Source organism: Bufo bufo, chromosome 1, assembly GCF_905171765.1.
Source record: "Bufo bufo chromosome 1, aBufBuf1.1, whole genome shotgun sequence".
Classification (NCBI taxonomy): Eukaryota; Metazoa; Chordata; class Amphibia; order Anura; family Bufonidae; genus Bufo; species Bufo bufo.
In genome coordinates, this window is record NC_053389.1 from 581,698,468 (window position 1) to 581,714,969 (window position 16,502).

Below are 16,502 nucleotides of genomic sequence, written 5' to 3' on the forward strand. Positions count from 1 at the left end.
ACTCCATGGTAGTATGGAGTGGAGATGGAGGCAGGGAGTCCCTCCGAGTCATTTGCACCAATGGCCCAATGCATGCTCACTTGCTTGCATAGTGACAGCCGAGGGATTACTTCTGGCTCTCCACCTTGTTGGACCCTCACTACCGGTCCAAAATGGAGGCCTTTTTTACTCCCATTGAGAGGGAGGACAAACTGAACTACTATAGAGACATCCTATGTAGTCAGTTGGCCGCGGCCTATCTGCGCCATCGTCCATCCTATCGCAGGTCTGACCGGGGGGGGGGGGGGGGCCCTCTGTGCTCACGTTCCTCTGCCATGGCTGCTGTGGCAGGGTGAGAAGGTAGGAGCAGTTCTAGCTCCATCAGCAGCAACTTGAGTCGCTGATGAGCAGCTTTCTTTACCCGCCTAGTGAAGAAATTACTCACCAGCAGCAGCTAGACCTGGAGCAGGACCTGAACCAGCAGGTGGTGGCATACTTGGACAGCACACTGCCACCTCACATTGAAGATCCTCTGGACTACTGGGCAGCCAAACTGGATTTGTGGCCGCAACTGACAGAGTTTACCCTGGAAAAGTTGTCCTGCCCGGCCAGTAGTGTGGCATCAGAGCAGGTGTTTAGTGTGGCAGGGGCCATAGTTACCCCAAGAAGAACTCACCTGTCCACCCAAAATGTGGAGAGACTGACCTTTGTCAAGATGATCAGCCAGGATTTCCACCCACCAATGCCTGGTGCATCAGACTAGATCATCCATGGTGACAAACCAACACTACCTGCCTCAGCTCCTATTCTGATGCTGCCACCCACCTGATGCCACACATCTGATGCCAAGTGCTCCTTCTTTCACCAACCATCTTCAGCTGGTACTGGTATTGCCACCCACCTCCCCACTCTGTCACTGGGTCACTCTGTGGTCTCCTGATGCTGCTGCCACCTCCACACTATGTCACCTTGCCACTTTGTAGTCTCCGGATGCTGCTGCCACCTCCACACTATGTCACCTTGCCACTCTGTGGTCTCATAATGTTACTGCCACCTCCACACTATGTCACCTTGCCACTCTGTGGTCTCTTGATGCTGCTGCTACCTCAACCTATGTCACCTTGCCACTCTGTGTTCTCCTCATGCTGCTGCTGCCACCTCCACACTGTCATTGTGCCACCCTGTGGCCTCCTCCTGATTCTGATGCTGCTGCTGCCACCTCCACACTCTGTCATTGTGCCACTTTGTGGCCTCCACACGGTCATCCTCCTGATTCTTATGCTGCCACCTCCACACTGTCATTGTGCCACTCTGTGGCATCCTCCTGATGATGCTGCTGCCACCTCCACACTGTCAATGTGCCACCCTGTGGCCTCCTCCTGATGCTGCTTCTGCCTCCACGCTGTCATTTTGCCACTCTGTGGCCTCCTCCAGATGCTGCTGCCAGCTCCAGACTCTGTCATTGTGCCACCCTGTGGCCTCCTCCTGATGCTGCTGCCACCACCACACTGTCATTGTGCACTCTGTGGCCTCCTCCTGATGCTGCTGCCAGCTCCAGACTTTGTCATTGGGCCACTCTGTGGTCTCCTCATGCTGCTTCCACCTCACCAATATGTGATAGGGCCACTCTGTGGACTTCTCATGATGTTCCCACCCTCCCCATTTCATGATTGGGCGACTATTTTGCATTTCGGCCTGGCTGACATCATCATTTATTTGACCCTTCTGATCTGTCAGAAGGAAGGAAAAATGAGATGCACAAAGGATCCTGTCTATGTAACAGCTGTAAGGCCTGCATGACGTAGTCCCTATTTTGCATCAGAATTGGCTTATGATTTGGTAGCCAAAAGCAGGAGTGGGTACAAATCACAGAAGACATGCAAATATTCCATTCACGTGTCATCTCTGTTTTGGATCCACTCCTGTTTTTTATGGCTTTAGCAATACTGATGGATTACTGACCAAATGCTGACCAAATGAAGACGGATGCTCCACAGACAGGATCCGTTTTTTGGGAGTTATTGTTCTGACGGATCAGAGAAAAGGCTAAATAATCAGTGACGTCAACACAAACTTACTGCTGACACCCACTCTACTCTGTCAGGGGACTCTACTTGTATAAGTGTTTAATAGAACAGGTTCTGTAGACATCTATGTGGAATCAGCTGACGACAGTGTAAAAGGAATGTGCTTCTTCTTGATGCTAACATTGACCTGTAAGGCTGTGTTCACATTTGAGTTATTTGGTCAATTTTGGCCTCGTAACTGCCCAAATAAGTGAAGTGTGCAGTGATTCTAAGAGCGACTCCTGTCATCTACATGTTATACTGACTCACAGTATTATTTCACTACCACAGCAGACTCCCTATGCATGTTACTGCAAGGCACAGTGTTCTAAACCACTATAAAGGCTTTCTGAAGCCAGGAAATAGATGGTTTTTAACGCGTTTCACCAGGAATAAATTCGTATCGAACCAAATTTTTTCGAAAAATTTGGTGAACCGGCCGAATCAAGTTTTTGAGAAATTTGCTCCTCTCTAGTGGTGTGCTTTGAAACAATCCTTTATGCAGAGGACAGGTTTTACAATGATAAATGATGTCCTTTCGTATACCCCTTCCTTGCTGTTTGCGGGACTTGCTGCCCTGGTACAGTACAGGCACGATTACTTCTATAAGTACTGGGGCCCTCCCCATCCTGGTTCTGAAAAATTAGGGCCTTGATCACCACCTCTTGAAACTGAAGGAATTTTCCTGTCTGGCCAGCAGAACAAAATGACGTGTAGGCATTATACAGTGAAACCTTTACAATGTACATGGGTCGCTTTTTGTACCCCACCTTTGTTTTTCACATGCCACTGTAGGACTTCAGAACTTGATCTGAAAGATCAACCCCTCTTATGTGCCAATTGTAGTCCAGGATTCAGTCTGGCTTGGGGGTAGTGGTACCTTGTACAGAGGCAGGGGTGGTGGTGTTCACATGAACGGTGGTCAGTACAAGGACATCTCTCTTGCCCTTGTACTTAACTACCAACATTTTCTCATTTAGGAGAGCACTGCTTTGCCCTTTCTGATTGGTTGCCCAAGCAGGGATATAGGGAGGCCTCTGTAATTCGTGCCACAGGCTACAGTACCTCTGGAACCTAGTGAATTAAATAGTGGAATGCTGGAGTAATAGTTATCCACATAGAGGTGTAACTCTGATTCAGCAGTGGGTGAACTAAGTCCCACACTATTATCCCACTAACTTCTAAGACAGGGGGGAATTCTGGGGGTTCAATCTGGATGTCCTTCCCTTAGTAAACCTGGAACCTGTGGGTGTACCCAGAGATACTCTCTCACAGCTTATACATTTTTTTTTTTTTTATCAAATCTTTGTTTATTTGAGATTCCATCGTATGACAAGTACAAATGAAAACCACAGAAACAATAATTGCTCCATAACAAAACATATCTGGTCACATGAATAATGTAGTTATACATGCAAGGAATGATCATCACATCTAGCTTTTGAAGTGAATAAAGTGCCTAAATTAATCCTGTATGGAAAAACTGAAAAATTAGCATCCTTGTAAAGGCACTTGAAAAGTACGCCTGCCATTTAAAAGTACAATGTGCGCTGCGCTATCCCCATTAATACAGATTTTATATCTAAATCCCCAATTAAGCCTTTATTCTACTGGGCCATAATCTTACACATTTCTATCAGATTTAGGTTTTTTGGGCCATTTCTTCTCTCACTGATCCAATATCAAAGTAGAATTATACCATTCTTTCCAGTTACTCCAGTTTGCCAGAAACTTATCATGAGATAAGGATTCCCAACTTGTCATTTCTTCTAACTGGCAAATCTCCTGAACCTTATACTTCCATTCTCTTAAAGTCGGCACTTCCTTTGACAACCAATATTTTGGTATTAATAATTTTGCGGCTGCTATTAGCTGTGCCACCAAAGAGTGTGTTGTCAGTTTATAGTTGCTGTCTGATATATTTAGTATAGCTACCAAGGAGGTGATAGAAAAATTGATCTTACATATGCTTTGCACCTTCTCCGACACCATGTCCCAGAATTTTTTGATTTTTGGACATGTCCACCAAATATGGAACATGGTCCCTCTGTCCTCCCCACATCTCCAACAGTCAGCAGAATAGGTGGGCGAGATGATATGTAATTTATCCGGTGTTTTATACCATCTAGTGATGACTTTAAAAGCATTCTCTTGTATTTTTATACAGCGTGAATAGCCGTGTGAGTGTTTTAATATGTTCTTTAAGGTAATATCACTAATCGTGATTTCCATCTCAGTAGCCCATTGGTCGATAAATCTAGGTCTAGCCCCAGAACCTATTTCCATAATTTTATTATAGAGCCGGGAAATTGCCCCTTTCCCGCCGACTGTCTGTGACCATATCCCATCATACCACGAAGGAACATAATTACTGGGTGTAGTATATAAATATTGTCGACATATGTTATTAAATTGCGAATATTGTGTCAAGGTCCAGGGTACCCGCCGGAAAGTGTCCTTCATAGATGGCAGGTCTGGGATCTCACGCTTTACTAACAGATCTCCTATTGCTACATCCCCCAAGGCAGCCCACATTCCCATCTCGTCATTGAAGTTCTCTCTAACCAGGTAAGGCAGAAATTTAACGGGCGTCAAGGGGGAGATACACCCGGTGGGATGCAAAAATTCAGACATTTTTTGCCAAGAGTCAGCCACCCCTTTAAGTAATGTAGGAACCTTAAGACCCCTCTGGTGTTTTTGGCCTACAGCCCACAACATAGCTATCCCTCTGGGTCCCAACAGCTTCCTCGCTATTTGACAGCCCATCTTATCCACTTTTAGATTTATGATCTCATAGTGCAACCTCATTTGAATTGCTCTATAATAACTATTCCCATCTGGCAATCCAAACCCACCCTTATGTTTGGGAAGTATTAATTGTTTATAAGCAATCCTGGGTTTAGCCTGATTCCACACGAACGAGGTAAAGATTCTCCTTATTTGGCTTAGAAATTGACAGGGTAAAGCTATCGGCAAAGTCTGCATTAAGTAAAGTAATTTGGGCAAAATATAAGTTTTAATAACATTTTTTCTCCCTAACCATGTCAGAAAGGGAATTTTAAGTTCTTTTAGTTGTAGCTTAATGCTCTCTAGTAACTTGGGGTAATTCTGGGAGAAGAGTTTATCTGGGTGCCTCGTTATTTGAACTCCAAGGTAATCTAAACTCTCCTCTTTCCACTGGAAGGGGTAGTGTGTTTTAAGATGAGTCACAGTAGACTGTGGGGTGTTAACCCCCAATGCTACACATTTAGCTAAATTTATTTTAAAGTTAGACAAACTCCCAAATTTATCTAATTGCCTCAATAATGCAGGAAATGCGGCCTTAGGATCCGACAGCAACAGGAGCATATCGTCGGCAAACGCCGCAACTTTATGCATCTGTCGGCCCACCTCAAGTCCCTGTATCTCATTATCCTGTCTTATCGCTTGCAGGAAGGTTTCCAAACAAAGGATGAATAAAGTTGGCGACAATGGGCAGCCCTGTCGTGTCCCATTCCTTATATCAAAATGGGCGGAAAGGGCACCATTTACGCGGATTCTTGCCGTGGGGGAGGAGTACAGGGATAGCACAGCAGTCACAAATTGGGGAGGAAAACCAAACCTGTGCAGAGAGGCCGCCATAAACTGCCAGTCCACTCTGTCAAACGCTTTTTCAGCGTCAGTGCTTAACAGCGTGATACTATGTCCATGTGACAGAGCATATTGTTGTGCCATTATAACCCGAAAGGTGCTATCCCTGCACTCCCTTCCACCCACAAAGCCTGACTGTTCGGGCGAGATCAAGTTCTTAAGAAGAGGTGATATTCTGCAGGCCAAGACCTTTGCCCACAACTTAACATCAGCGTTAAGCAATGAAATTGGCCTGTAGCTAGCCGGCAGGTCAGGGTCCTTCCCTGGTTTTGGTAAAATTGTAATATGGGCTTCGAGTGCCTGTTTCGGTAGTGGGGTTCCATTTAACAGTGAGTTAAAGAGAGACACAATATGAGGTCCTAATATTGGGAAAAACTTTTTATAATACGCTACCGTCAGTCCGTCAGGTCCCGGGCTTTTCCCTTTTGGTGTTGATTTTAGGACTTTCTCTACTTCTTGTAGCGTTACTGGGGAAATTAAGTTCTCACTTTCCTCTGCAGACAACGACGGCAAACCTAATTCCTGCAAAAAGCTATCTGTCTTTTCTTGCCTAACTAGCTGTTCCTCAATAGTCTCACCCTTCCTCAGATTATACAGTTCATGATAATAATTAGTGAAAACCCTGGAAATTTCTCCAGGGTCCACCGTGGTCTTCCCTGATTGAGTCACCATTTGCTTAATAAAGGACTGCTCAGTTCGTTTTTTGATCATGGCGGACAAAACTTTGCTGCCCCTGTTCCCATGTATATAGTGTTTGTGTTTCACCCTTAAATAGGCTTTTGCCACTTTAACATTTAACAGTGCCTTAAGTTCCTGTCTGAGCCTTATGAGTGTCTCAAGGTCCTTAATTGCCAAAGATCTTTTATGGGTTCTCTCCACTTGGGAGATATGGGACAGTAGTTCAGTCAGCTGCTTTGTCCTTTTCCTTTTTAGGTATGCCCCTAAAGCTATAAATTCGCCTCTTATAACTGCCTTATGTGCTTCCCACGTAATAGCCGGTGTGGTTGCAGTGTTTACATTGAGCTCAAAGTACTCTTGCAGTTTCTTAGTGATAGTGTTTACCTCAGATTGGGTGTCAAGTAACGTGTGGTTCAGTCTCCATGACCATTCTTTCCCTCTTGTGTTAGGGATTTGCAAGGCACATTGTACCATTGCATGATCAGAAATCGCTATGCAATCTATATCCGCCGATTGCACCAGTGACAAACTGGCGTCTTGGATCATAATATAATCCAGTCTCTGGTACGATTTATGTGGATTAGAATAAAAGGTATAGTCCTTTTTGTCCCCATGAACCGATCTCCAAACATCCACCACATGGATATCACGCAGGCGAGTCTGTAAAGACTTCAGTGCCCTAAATGATATGGCCGATTTTTTGGATGAGGAATCTAGTAACGGATTTAGGGTCAAATTAAAATCCCCTCCAATAATTAACCCACCTGAGGCAAACGCGGCTACTTTATCTAAAGTTTCAATGAGCCAGTGGACTGTTTTCGCGTTTGGTGCATATAGATTGCATATCGTATACTCAGCATGCCCTATCTCGCAATTTAGCAGTAGGTATCTGCCTCCAGGATCTGCCAATTGTGAATGCAGAGTGAATGGGACATTTTTCTTGATCCCTATGCTATCTCCCTTGGAAGCGGCATTATCGGAGCAAGAATGGTACCAATGAAGAAAAGAAGTGTTACTCAAGTTAGGAATATGTCGGGCCTTAAAGTGAGTTTCTTGCAGCAATATAACATCAATTGCTGCTTTTTTAATACCTCGGAACACACGGCTCCTTTTAATTGGGTTGTTGCAGCCGTGTACATTGTATGTGGCAATATTTAAAACTAAAGGAGCCATTCATAGTAACATAGTAACATAGTAACATAGTACATAAGGCCGAAAAAAGACATTTGTCCATCCAGTTCGGCCTGTTATCCTGCAAGTTGATCCAGAGGAAGGCAAAAAACCCTGTGAGGTAGAAGCCAATTTTCTCTACTTTAGGGGAATAAAAAATTTCTTCCCGACTCCAATCAGAATAACTCCCTGGATCAACGACCCCTCTCTAGTAGCTATAGCCTGTAATATTATTACGCTCTAGAAACACATCCAGGCCCCTCTTGAATTCCTTTATTGTACTCACCATCACCACCTCCTCAGGCAGAGAGTTCCATAGTCTCACTGCTCTTACCGTAAAGAATCCTCTTCTATGTTTGTGTACAAACCTTCTTTCCTCCAGACGCAGAGGATGTCCCCTCGTCACAGTCACAGTCCTGGGGATAAATAGCTGATGGGATAGATCTCTGTACTGACCCCTGATATATTTATACATATTAATTAGATCTCCCCTCAGTCGTCTTTTTTCTAAAGTGAATAACCCTAATTTTGATAATCTTTCAGGGTACTGTAGTTGCCCCATTCCAGTTATTACTTTAGTTGCCCTCCTCTGAACCCTCTCTAGCTCTGCTATGTCTGCCTTGTTTACAGGAGCCCAGAACTGTACACAGTACTCCATGTGTGGTCTGACTAGCGATTTGTAAAGTGGTAGGACTATGTTCATATCACGGGAATCTATGCCCCTTTTGATGCAACCCATTATCTTGTTGGCCTTGGCAGCAGCTGCCTGACACTGGTTTTTGCTGTTTAGTTTGCTGTTTATTAAAATTCCTAGATCCTTTTCCATGTGAGTGTTACCGAGTGTTTTACCATTTAGTATGTACGGGTGACTTGCATTTTTCCTTCCCATGTGCATAACCTTACATTTATCAGTGTTAAACCTCATCTGCCACTTATCTGCCCAAGCCTCCAATCTATCCAGATCCCTCTGTAGTAGTATACTGTCCTCTTCAGTGTAAATTACTTTACACAGTTTAGTGTCATCTGCGAAAATTGATACTTTACTATGTAAGCCTTCTACAAGATCATTAATAAATATATTGAAGAGAATAGGGCCCAATACTGACCCCTGAGGTACCCCACTAGTGACAGTGACCCAATCTGAATGTGTACCGTTAATAACCACCCTCTGTTTTCTATCACACAGCCAGTTACTTACCCACTTACAGACGTTTTCTCCGAGTCCGAGCATTCTCATTTTATATACTAACCTTTTATGCGGTACAGTGTCAAATGCTTTGGAGAAGTCCAGATATACGACATCCATTGATTCGCCGCTGTCAAGTCTAGAACTTACCTCCTCATAGAAACTGATTAAATTTGTTTGACATGACCGATCCCTCACGAAGCCATGCTGATATGGCGTTATTTGCTTATTTCCGTTGAGATGCTCTAATATAGCATCTCTCAGAAAACCTTCAAACAGTTTACCCACAACAGATGTTAAACTTACCGGCCTATAGTTTCCAGGCTCTGTTTTTGGCCCCTTTTTGAATATTGGCACCACATATGCCACGCGCCAATCCTGTGGGACATTCCCTGTCAGTATAGAGTCTGCAAATATCAGAAATAAGGGTCTGGCTATGACATTACTTAATTCCTTTAGGATACGGGGGTGTATGCCATCCGGTCCTGGCGATTTGTCTATTTTAATCTTTTTAAGCCGCTGATGTACTTCTTCCTGGGTCAGACAGGACACTTTTAATGGGGAATTTATTTTTGCATTCTGCATGTCATCTGACAAGTATATGCCAGTATAATGATATAAAACTCCCTGCAGACATAATTATGACCAGAAGGTGGAGCTCTAAACATTTGCTGAAAATAACTATTAACTGAACATGAAACCAGCGTATATAAACCAGGATAAGAAACCCTCAATGAGTTCCTAGTGGTAGAAGGGGGAAGGGAACCAATTAACATCAGTAAACCCTGATCGGCCTAGATTCTCCTATTAGCCTAGTGTAGATAATAAAGGTGAGTTTTATCTACCCAAATATAATACTGCCAGGAGGGCAATAACATTGCTCAGCATACTTTTCCATTTTTGAAGTATTAAACAATTCCTTCATAAGCATATGCATACATATTATGATAAAGAGCATATATATAGCATATATAGAGCAAATATAGCATATATAGAGCAAATACGAGCACAAGGGAGAAGAAGGGACAAGAAAGGGAGAAGGCGGGGGGTGAAGAGAATTGCGTTAATTAAGTATTTCAATCCTCACTGTCCCCTCATGCTCACTGGAACGCAAACGTCCTTGACATCTTCTGCTTCAGGTGTCTATTTCTCTGTTCGCCATCTTCCTGTTGCGGCCGGTTCTCTGTTGCTTCGGTTTCTGCCAGGAAGAAACTTGAGGTAATGGTGGGAGCTCTTCCTCTGAGGGCACAGGTAACCAGGAGGGAATGTCCACTGGTGTCAGGTCTGACATCTTCCAAAATGGCGTCAAATCCGCAGGTGTCCTGACTGTGAACCGGCAGTTCCCTGCCGTGATCAGAATGCCAAATGGAAATAACCACCTGTAAGGCAATTTTGAGGACCGGAGGAGATCCGTTAGCGGTTTAAGTAGCCTTCTTTTCTGAAGCGTGGAGGCCGCTAGGTCTTGGTATATTTGAATGCTTCTCCCTTGTAAGTGTATTTCTCCTTTGGCCCTTGCTTTTTGCAGGATATCCTCTGTGTCCCTGTAGCTCAGCAGACCGCAGATAATATCCCTAGGATTTTCAGCTGAGCCGGGTTTTGGCCGCAAGGCTCTATGCACTCTTTCTACTGTGACTCCTTCAGCCCTTTCAGACCCCAGTAGTGAAGTGAAAAGTAGGCCCATAGTGCTCATCAGATCCTCCTTCTCCTCAGCTTCAGGTAACCCTCTGATTCTTATGTTGCACCGTCGGCTCCTATTCTCTTGGTCCTCCATCTGTAGGAGCAAGCTGTTCATTGCTCTAGTGTGTGCCCCTAGGGTGTCTTTCACTGCCGTATCAAAGGTTAGCATAGCTTCTTGCACCTGCTCTAAGGCCTCCACTCTGTCTCCTATATGGCGTACATCCGCTTTGATGGTAGCGAGGTCAGCTGCAATCGGGGCTAGCGCTTTGTGCAGTGCTTCCTCCAGAAAGTTTCTGGTGAGTAACGCTGACTCATCTCCAGGACATGCCCCACATACCTCTGCCATTTCAGTATGTTGACCCTCTTGACTCAGGTCTCCGGACGTGTCGTCTTCCCCATGCCTCTTCTGCGCCATCTTGCCCGCGCGTGCTGATGTCTGGGGAGCCGATTTCTGGAAGTATTTTTCCATATCGGGTTGCTGCGGATGATCCCGCTTCTGATCTGTGGAGGTTCTAGCCGAATCCTTTGGCTGGATTTTCATTTCTGCTCTCGGGTAGTGCTGTTAGAAAGGCTATAGGGAATCTAGTGGCGGGAGCTCCGCTCTTAAGCAGCCGCCATCAAGCTCGGTCAGGCCACGCCCCCCTCACAGCTTATACATTTTAATGCCATATGCAGTGACTCATGAAGAAGCCAGAGAGGAGGATGGGAATGGTAGTGAATCTGGCTGTCAGAGTCAATCATAACAGCTGTCCTCAAACTCCTCACACTGTTGCTCCCTAGGGCCATATAGTGAAAGGAGGGGGTACAGCCTTTCTTCCCTCAGGGAACACCCTGATTCTTGAGCTTCTGCCTGTTGGTAGCTAGGTGCAAGGCAGGGCGTGTATAATACAATAGCAGAGTATGGTGTAAGAGTCAGAAAACCAGGCCAGAGTTGAAAGAATAAATGTCTCTGTGGTCCAAACCAGGGGCACTAGCACATTCAACTATAGCAAAACACAGTTCCAACTGTTCCCAGATAGCAGTGTATGGATTTTTGCAAGGATGGGAGTTATGGCCCTCTTTACTCACTATCTAGCTAAAGTCTCTCTCAGCAGAATTTATAGCAGGTGACTGTACTTTTGCAATTATGCCTATAATGCACACTGCACCTTACAGGTTGAATCATATGACTGGATTGACTGGCCGGGTGTTTCCTTAATGGTGTAGGGTGTCTTAACTCTAATCCCTCCATGGCAGTAAAGTCTGTATTGCCCTCGATAGCAGTTATCTTACTGATTGACTCTTGTCAGCCATGCAGAATTCTGAACCTTCTCCTTTTTCTCTTGCTGTAGATCTTGCAGCAATCATATAGAGATCTGTTAGTCTCTGGAACTTGAGGCTCAAGGACAGGGAGCACATGGACTCCTTCCTCTACCTACTACACCAGCCACCACCTAGCAACCTCCTGCAAAGTGCTGAACCCAAGTTAGTTAACTCCATCACTGCCATGTAGAACTATACTGGGAGTAATACATGTTGCTATTAATACATTGCATAGCATAACAATATATTACATACAATTTTACCAACAAACCATTTGCAGATACTACCTGGTCTTGGGTACTGCACATACTTTGCCCTCTTGCTGGGCAGGTATTGGCATAATTTTACCCTCCCTTTATAATGTAATGTAAAGGGATTTGTCTACACAAATGTTTTTTCAGGGGTGTACACCTTAGCAAAGGTTTGACTAAAATGGTCAAGGACTGGCCTAATTTTAAAGTCAATTATCGTGTAATTTTGTGGTGGGAATTGTGCATTATCATTATAATGTAAAAATTTCAGAATTGCTTCAAATCGTTTCTGGGTCATGGTCATACTGTAAACTGGAGTGTGGTACAAAATGTCTGTACTCCCATATTGTCTAATTTCTGGCTTTTTTACAAGGCCCATATGCAGCACAAGCACCCAAAATGTCATCATCTCTGCTACTTCTACTGGGGTCCACATCAATGGTCGAGCAAATAATGATGTTGGATATTGAGCAATAAATTGTTGGGCATATAAATTAGTTTGAGCCGCCATTTACAAAACCCTCAGAGGAAAGCATTTTGAAAAATGTGAAGCCCGCAGTGTCAACCTGGATTCCTGAGCTGCCCACAAACTCAGGAATTTGAGGCTGATGGTTACGGGTTCCAGAGGTGCGACTCGCACCTATCAGACATTGGTGGCATATCAGTCAGAGCATGCTTGCTCTTTGATTGGTCTTTTTTCCAGAAAAGGATTGTCAATACAATCAATCATCATCTAATCACCCCTGCATCGTATTAGATCATTTTATTGACTCCACAACCAAGACATTTACCAGCATCCGGATCACAGCCTCAGATAACTAAACACACAGTAAAGTCTCCATGTTACACTGTCCTTCTGTCCATATTGGATGTTTAGTGTAAAACTTGTGGAGTGTTTCCCTAGTGATACCCGTTAGGGACTGTTCACATGACGTTTTTGTCCAACGTTTATAATACAAGACAAAAAAAAGGATGCAAAACTATATGGTAGTATACATCACTTTTCCATCCTGCAGAGTCTAGCAAAAACATACCTCAGACCTGAGGGTACTACTTTTGTAAACGGTTTGTAGTGTCATTTAATGTAATGTCATGCTATAAACTTTGTACACCAGTAGATGGGGTATGGTTGGCAGTGTTTGGAAACAGGATCCCATTCCTTCTCTCTTAGTAGGAGTAAGCTGGTCTGACTTCCTGTCAAAGGAAGGGCAGAGATAGTTAGAAGGGAGTTAGAAAGAAGAGAGTGAGGAGTAAGGGAGAATGCGATCCAGACATGCTACTCCAGGCCATGAGGAAACCAGAGGCAGCTTACCTAGGAGGAACACTGCCCCAGAGAGCCTGCAAGGCCCCAGGCTACAAAAGATCTGTAAGCTATAGCATATTTGTATCAGCAGAGTGATCAAGCAATCAAGCTATACAGACTCCACTGCAAGCTGAGGAGAAACATGTTAAGACACCACCACCTCAGTTCAGGACAGGCATAGCTAGAAGCCTGCATCATACAGTGGACATCTACAGCCACAGGTACAAGAGTACAGCTGTAAGGAAAGGAATCAGGAGAGAGACATTGTCAGTTAGCAAAATCTCTGTGTGGTTCCTTCATATCACTTATTCACCACACTGAACCCCAGGGAGCGATGGCCTGAGGGAGTACACCATGACACAACATCTCATCAGGGTCACTAGCACTCCCATCCTATGCACTGGCTCTTCAGCGGTTCTAACGTATACATTTTTGTTTGCAGTGGAAGCATATGGTAATGGTTGCCCCTTTATGTCATCCATCTGAGGCAGCTGTTTAACATATATGTTAAACATAGGACAAAAACATGATGTGAACACAGCCTTAGGCGCTTTGGTAACAACTGTCACTAGAGAGGAAGAACTGATGGGGAAGTTTTCCTTCGGAACAGGCATTTTCTCTGACTGACTGTCTGTAATAACTGTTGTCTGGGTTAAAATTGTATATATTTGCGTGGGGAGGGGTATTTATCTTGGTAAATTTGGTATTCTACAGTCTACAGATGGCTATATCCCAGCTTTCCTAGGTCAGTGGAAGGCAAATCTGCCTAGATATGATACTATTGGGGAGTAAGGAGAAGGATTAACTTAGGTATACAGTATTTAGCAGTCCCTATTACAGCTCCACATAATCACATAAGTAAGACAGATGTGTAAATTAAAAAGAAACAGGCCTCTGTCCTAAAGGGGTTGTCTCTTCAGAGATTGCTAACTTTAGTTTGCATTAGTCATGGTGATCAGCTAACTACCGTGGGTGCTAATCCCTGCACCCCCGATGAACAGCTAATTTTGCCTGGAAAAATTAAGCTGCATGAAAAATCTAGCATTAAATAGTGAAAAGCTCACCTGTATAATACAAGGACAGCTCAAGTCTGCCAGAAGAGAAACCTCTTTATTCAGCGTCCTTCCATTCTGGCTCATACATGGTGGGTCCCAAGCCCCTTCTATAATGTCCAAATGCATTATACAATATCTGAAAACAGTATATAGACAGTGTTTCTTTTCATGTGACAGTCCATTTAAGTAAGATAAACATATTCAAATGTTCTTCATTGTAGTTAAGAGGAAATGCACTAACCATACTTCCACATATTGATCGTATGTGCAATTTTCAGCTCTTTGTCAGAGAACCAGAAAGAAGACTTGGAATCAAAGGCAACATTCGTCAGCACTGCTTCTTCCTAAAGATAGACTGGGAGAGACTGGAAAAGAGGGAAATGGAGCCACCATTTAAACCTAAAGTGGTAAGGAACAGATCTTACTCTTAAATGTATTCTAGTGCTCATCACACTGAGCATAGTGATTAGAGATGAGCGAATTTCATATATATTCCATTACCACAGACCATAACGCAATTCTATGACGGATTGCATAACGGAATGCCTTTAGAGGCATCCCATTATTCATTCCGTCATAATCGAAGTCTATGGGCTGCATAACGGATCCGTCCTGTTTCCGTTATGCAGGGGAGTCCTCTCCTGCATAATGGAAACGGGACGGATCCGTTATGCAGCCCATAGACTTCTATTATGACAGAATGAATAACAGAATGCCTCTAAAGGCATTCCGTTATGCATTCCGTCATAGAATTGCGTTATGGTCCGTGGTAACGGAATCCATAACGCAATTCTGCTTTTACCACCAAACGAAGCGTGAACGAATTTCATAACATGAAATTCGCTCATCTCTAATACTGATCTGAGCAACTTCAATTTTTTTATCTTTAGTGATTATTATTTATTTAATAGATTCTAAAAATATTATTAAATATTATTTGTTCATAATATTTTCTTCTCTCCCCAGAAATCTGCAAATGACTGCAGCAACTTTGACAAAGAATTTTTGATTGAGAGAGCCAGAATTTCAAGTTCAGACAGAACATTGATCAATAGCATGGACCAGAATATGTTCAACAACTTTTCATATGTGAATCCAAAAATGGAGGCAATTGTCTGCTGAGATGATGTAATTTCCAAATGATAATACATTTTAAATGAATTTGCAAGAAAGCATTTCTGTCCCCAAAGAAAAACTGGAAAAAAACTCATATTCTGCTAGGTGTACTGGACGTCACATAACATTGTGAGCCTGCCTTCAGAAATCCCATTTTTTATGAAAGGCTAATAGATGAGTGTTAGATAGTAGAAAATAAACTGTATTGATTGTATGCTGATCATCTGGAGACAATCTAAAGTGTGTAGGGAGCCCCCGACTCAACCCAACAGATGATCGGGGAGAAGGATCGGGTATATCAATGTATCACTGAAGTTTCTGGCATTCGCTTTTTCTTTTCTCCCAGTGAAAACACATACATGTTCTACCAAGCCGATCAAGTATGTCTATGGAGCAGTAGGAAGAGATACAGTAGCTGTCGGTTGAAATAGCATTTTAGCTATTGGAAGGTGTTTGGGCAGCTGTAGCAGTGAAGGGATGCAGATGTGTAAATAGTTATCAATATGCTATTTGTCTATTCATCTTTCTGTGAATGTGTTTGTAAATTAATAGAAAAGATACATGCACTCTAAAAGTCTCCTCAACATAGTGTTTCATGTTAATGTTTTAGTAATTGTGATATTATATTAAATGCATTTAATCTTTTGCACCATATACCTCATGCTATCTACATAGGAAATCCTAATACACTGCTCAAAAAAATAAAGGGAACACTTAAACAACACAATGTAACTCCAAGTCAATCACACTTCTGTGAAATCAAACTGTCCACTTAGGAAGCAACACTGAGTGACAATCAATTTCACATGCTGTTGTGCAAATGGGATAGACAACAGGTGGAAATTATAGGCAATTAGCAAGACACCCCCAATAAAGGAGTGGTTCTGCAGGTGGTGACCACAGACCACTTCTCAGTTCCTATGCTTCCTGGCTGATGTTTTGGTCACTTTTGAATGCTGGCGGTGCTTTCACTCTAGTGGTAGCATGAGACGGAGTCTACAACCCACACAAGTGGCTCAGGTAGTGCAGCTTATCCAGGATGGCACATCAATGCGAGCTGTGGCAAGAAGGTTTGCTGTGTCTGTCAGC

The 16,502-nt window shown here is 43.5% G+C and overlaps 1 protein-coding gene across 1 annotated transcript in view; it reads left to right on the forward strand.

The window, feature by feature from the left end:
- Positions 1-16,097, forward strand: part of PRKCQ (protein kinase C theta) — a 101,618-nt gene extending 85,521 nt beyond the window's left edge. Inside the window, 2 exon segments of the mRNA XM_040413326.1 lie at positions 14,576-14,704; positions 15,264-16,097. Coding sequence (XP_040269260.1) covers positions 14,576-14,704; positions 15,264-15,419 — 285 coding nt within the window. The 3' untranslated portion in view covers positions 15,420-16,097.
- The last annotated feature ends 405 nt before the right edge of the window (positions 16,098-16,502 follow it).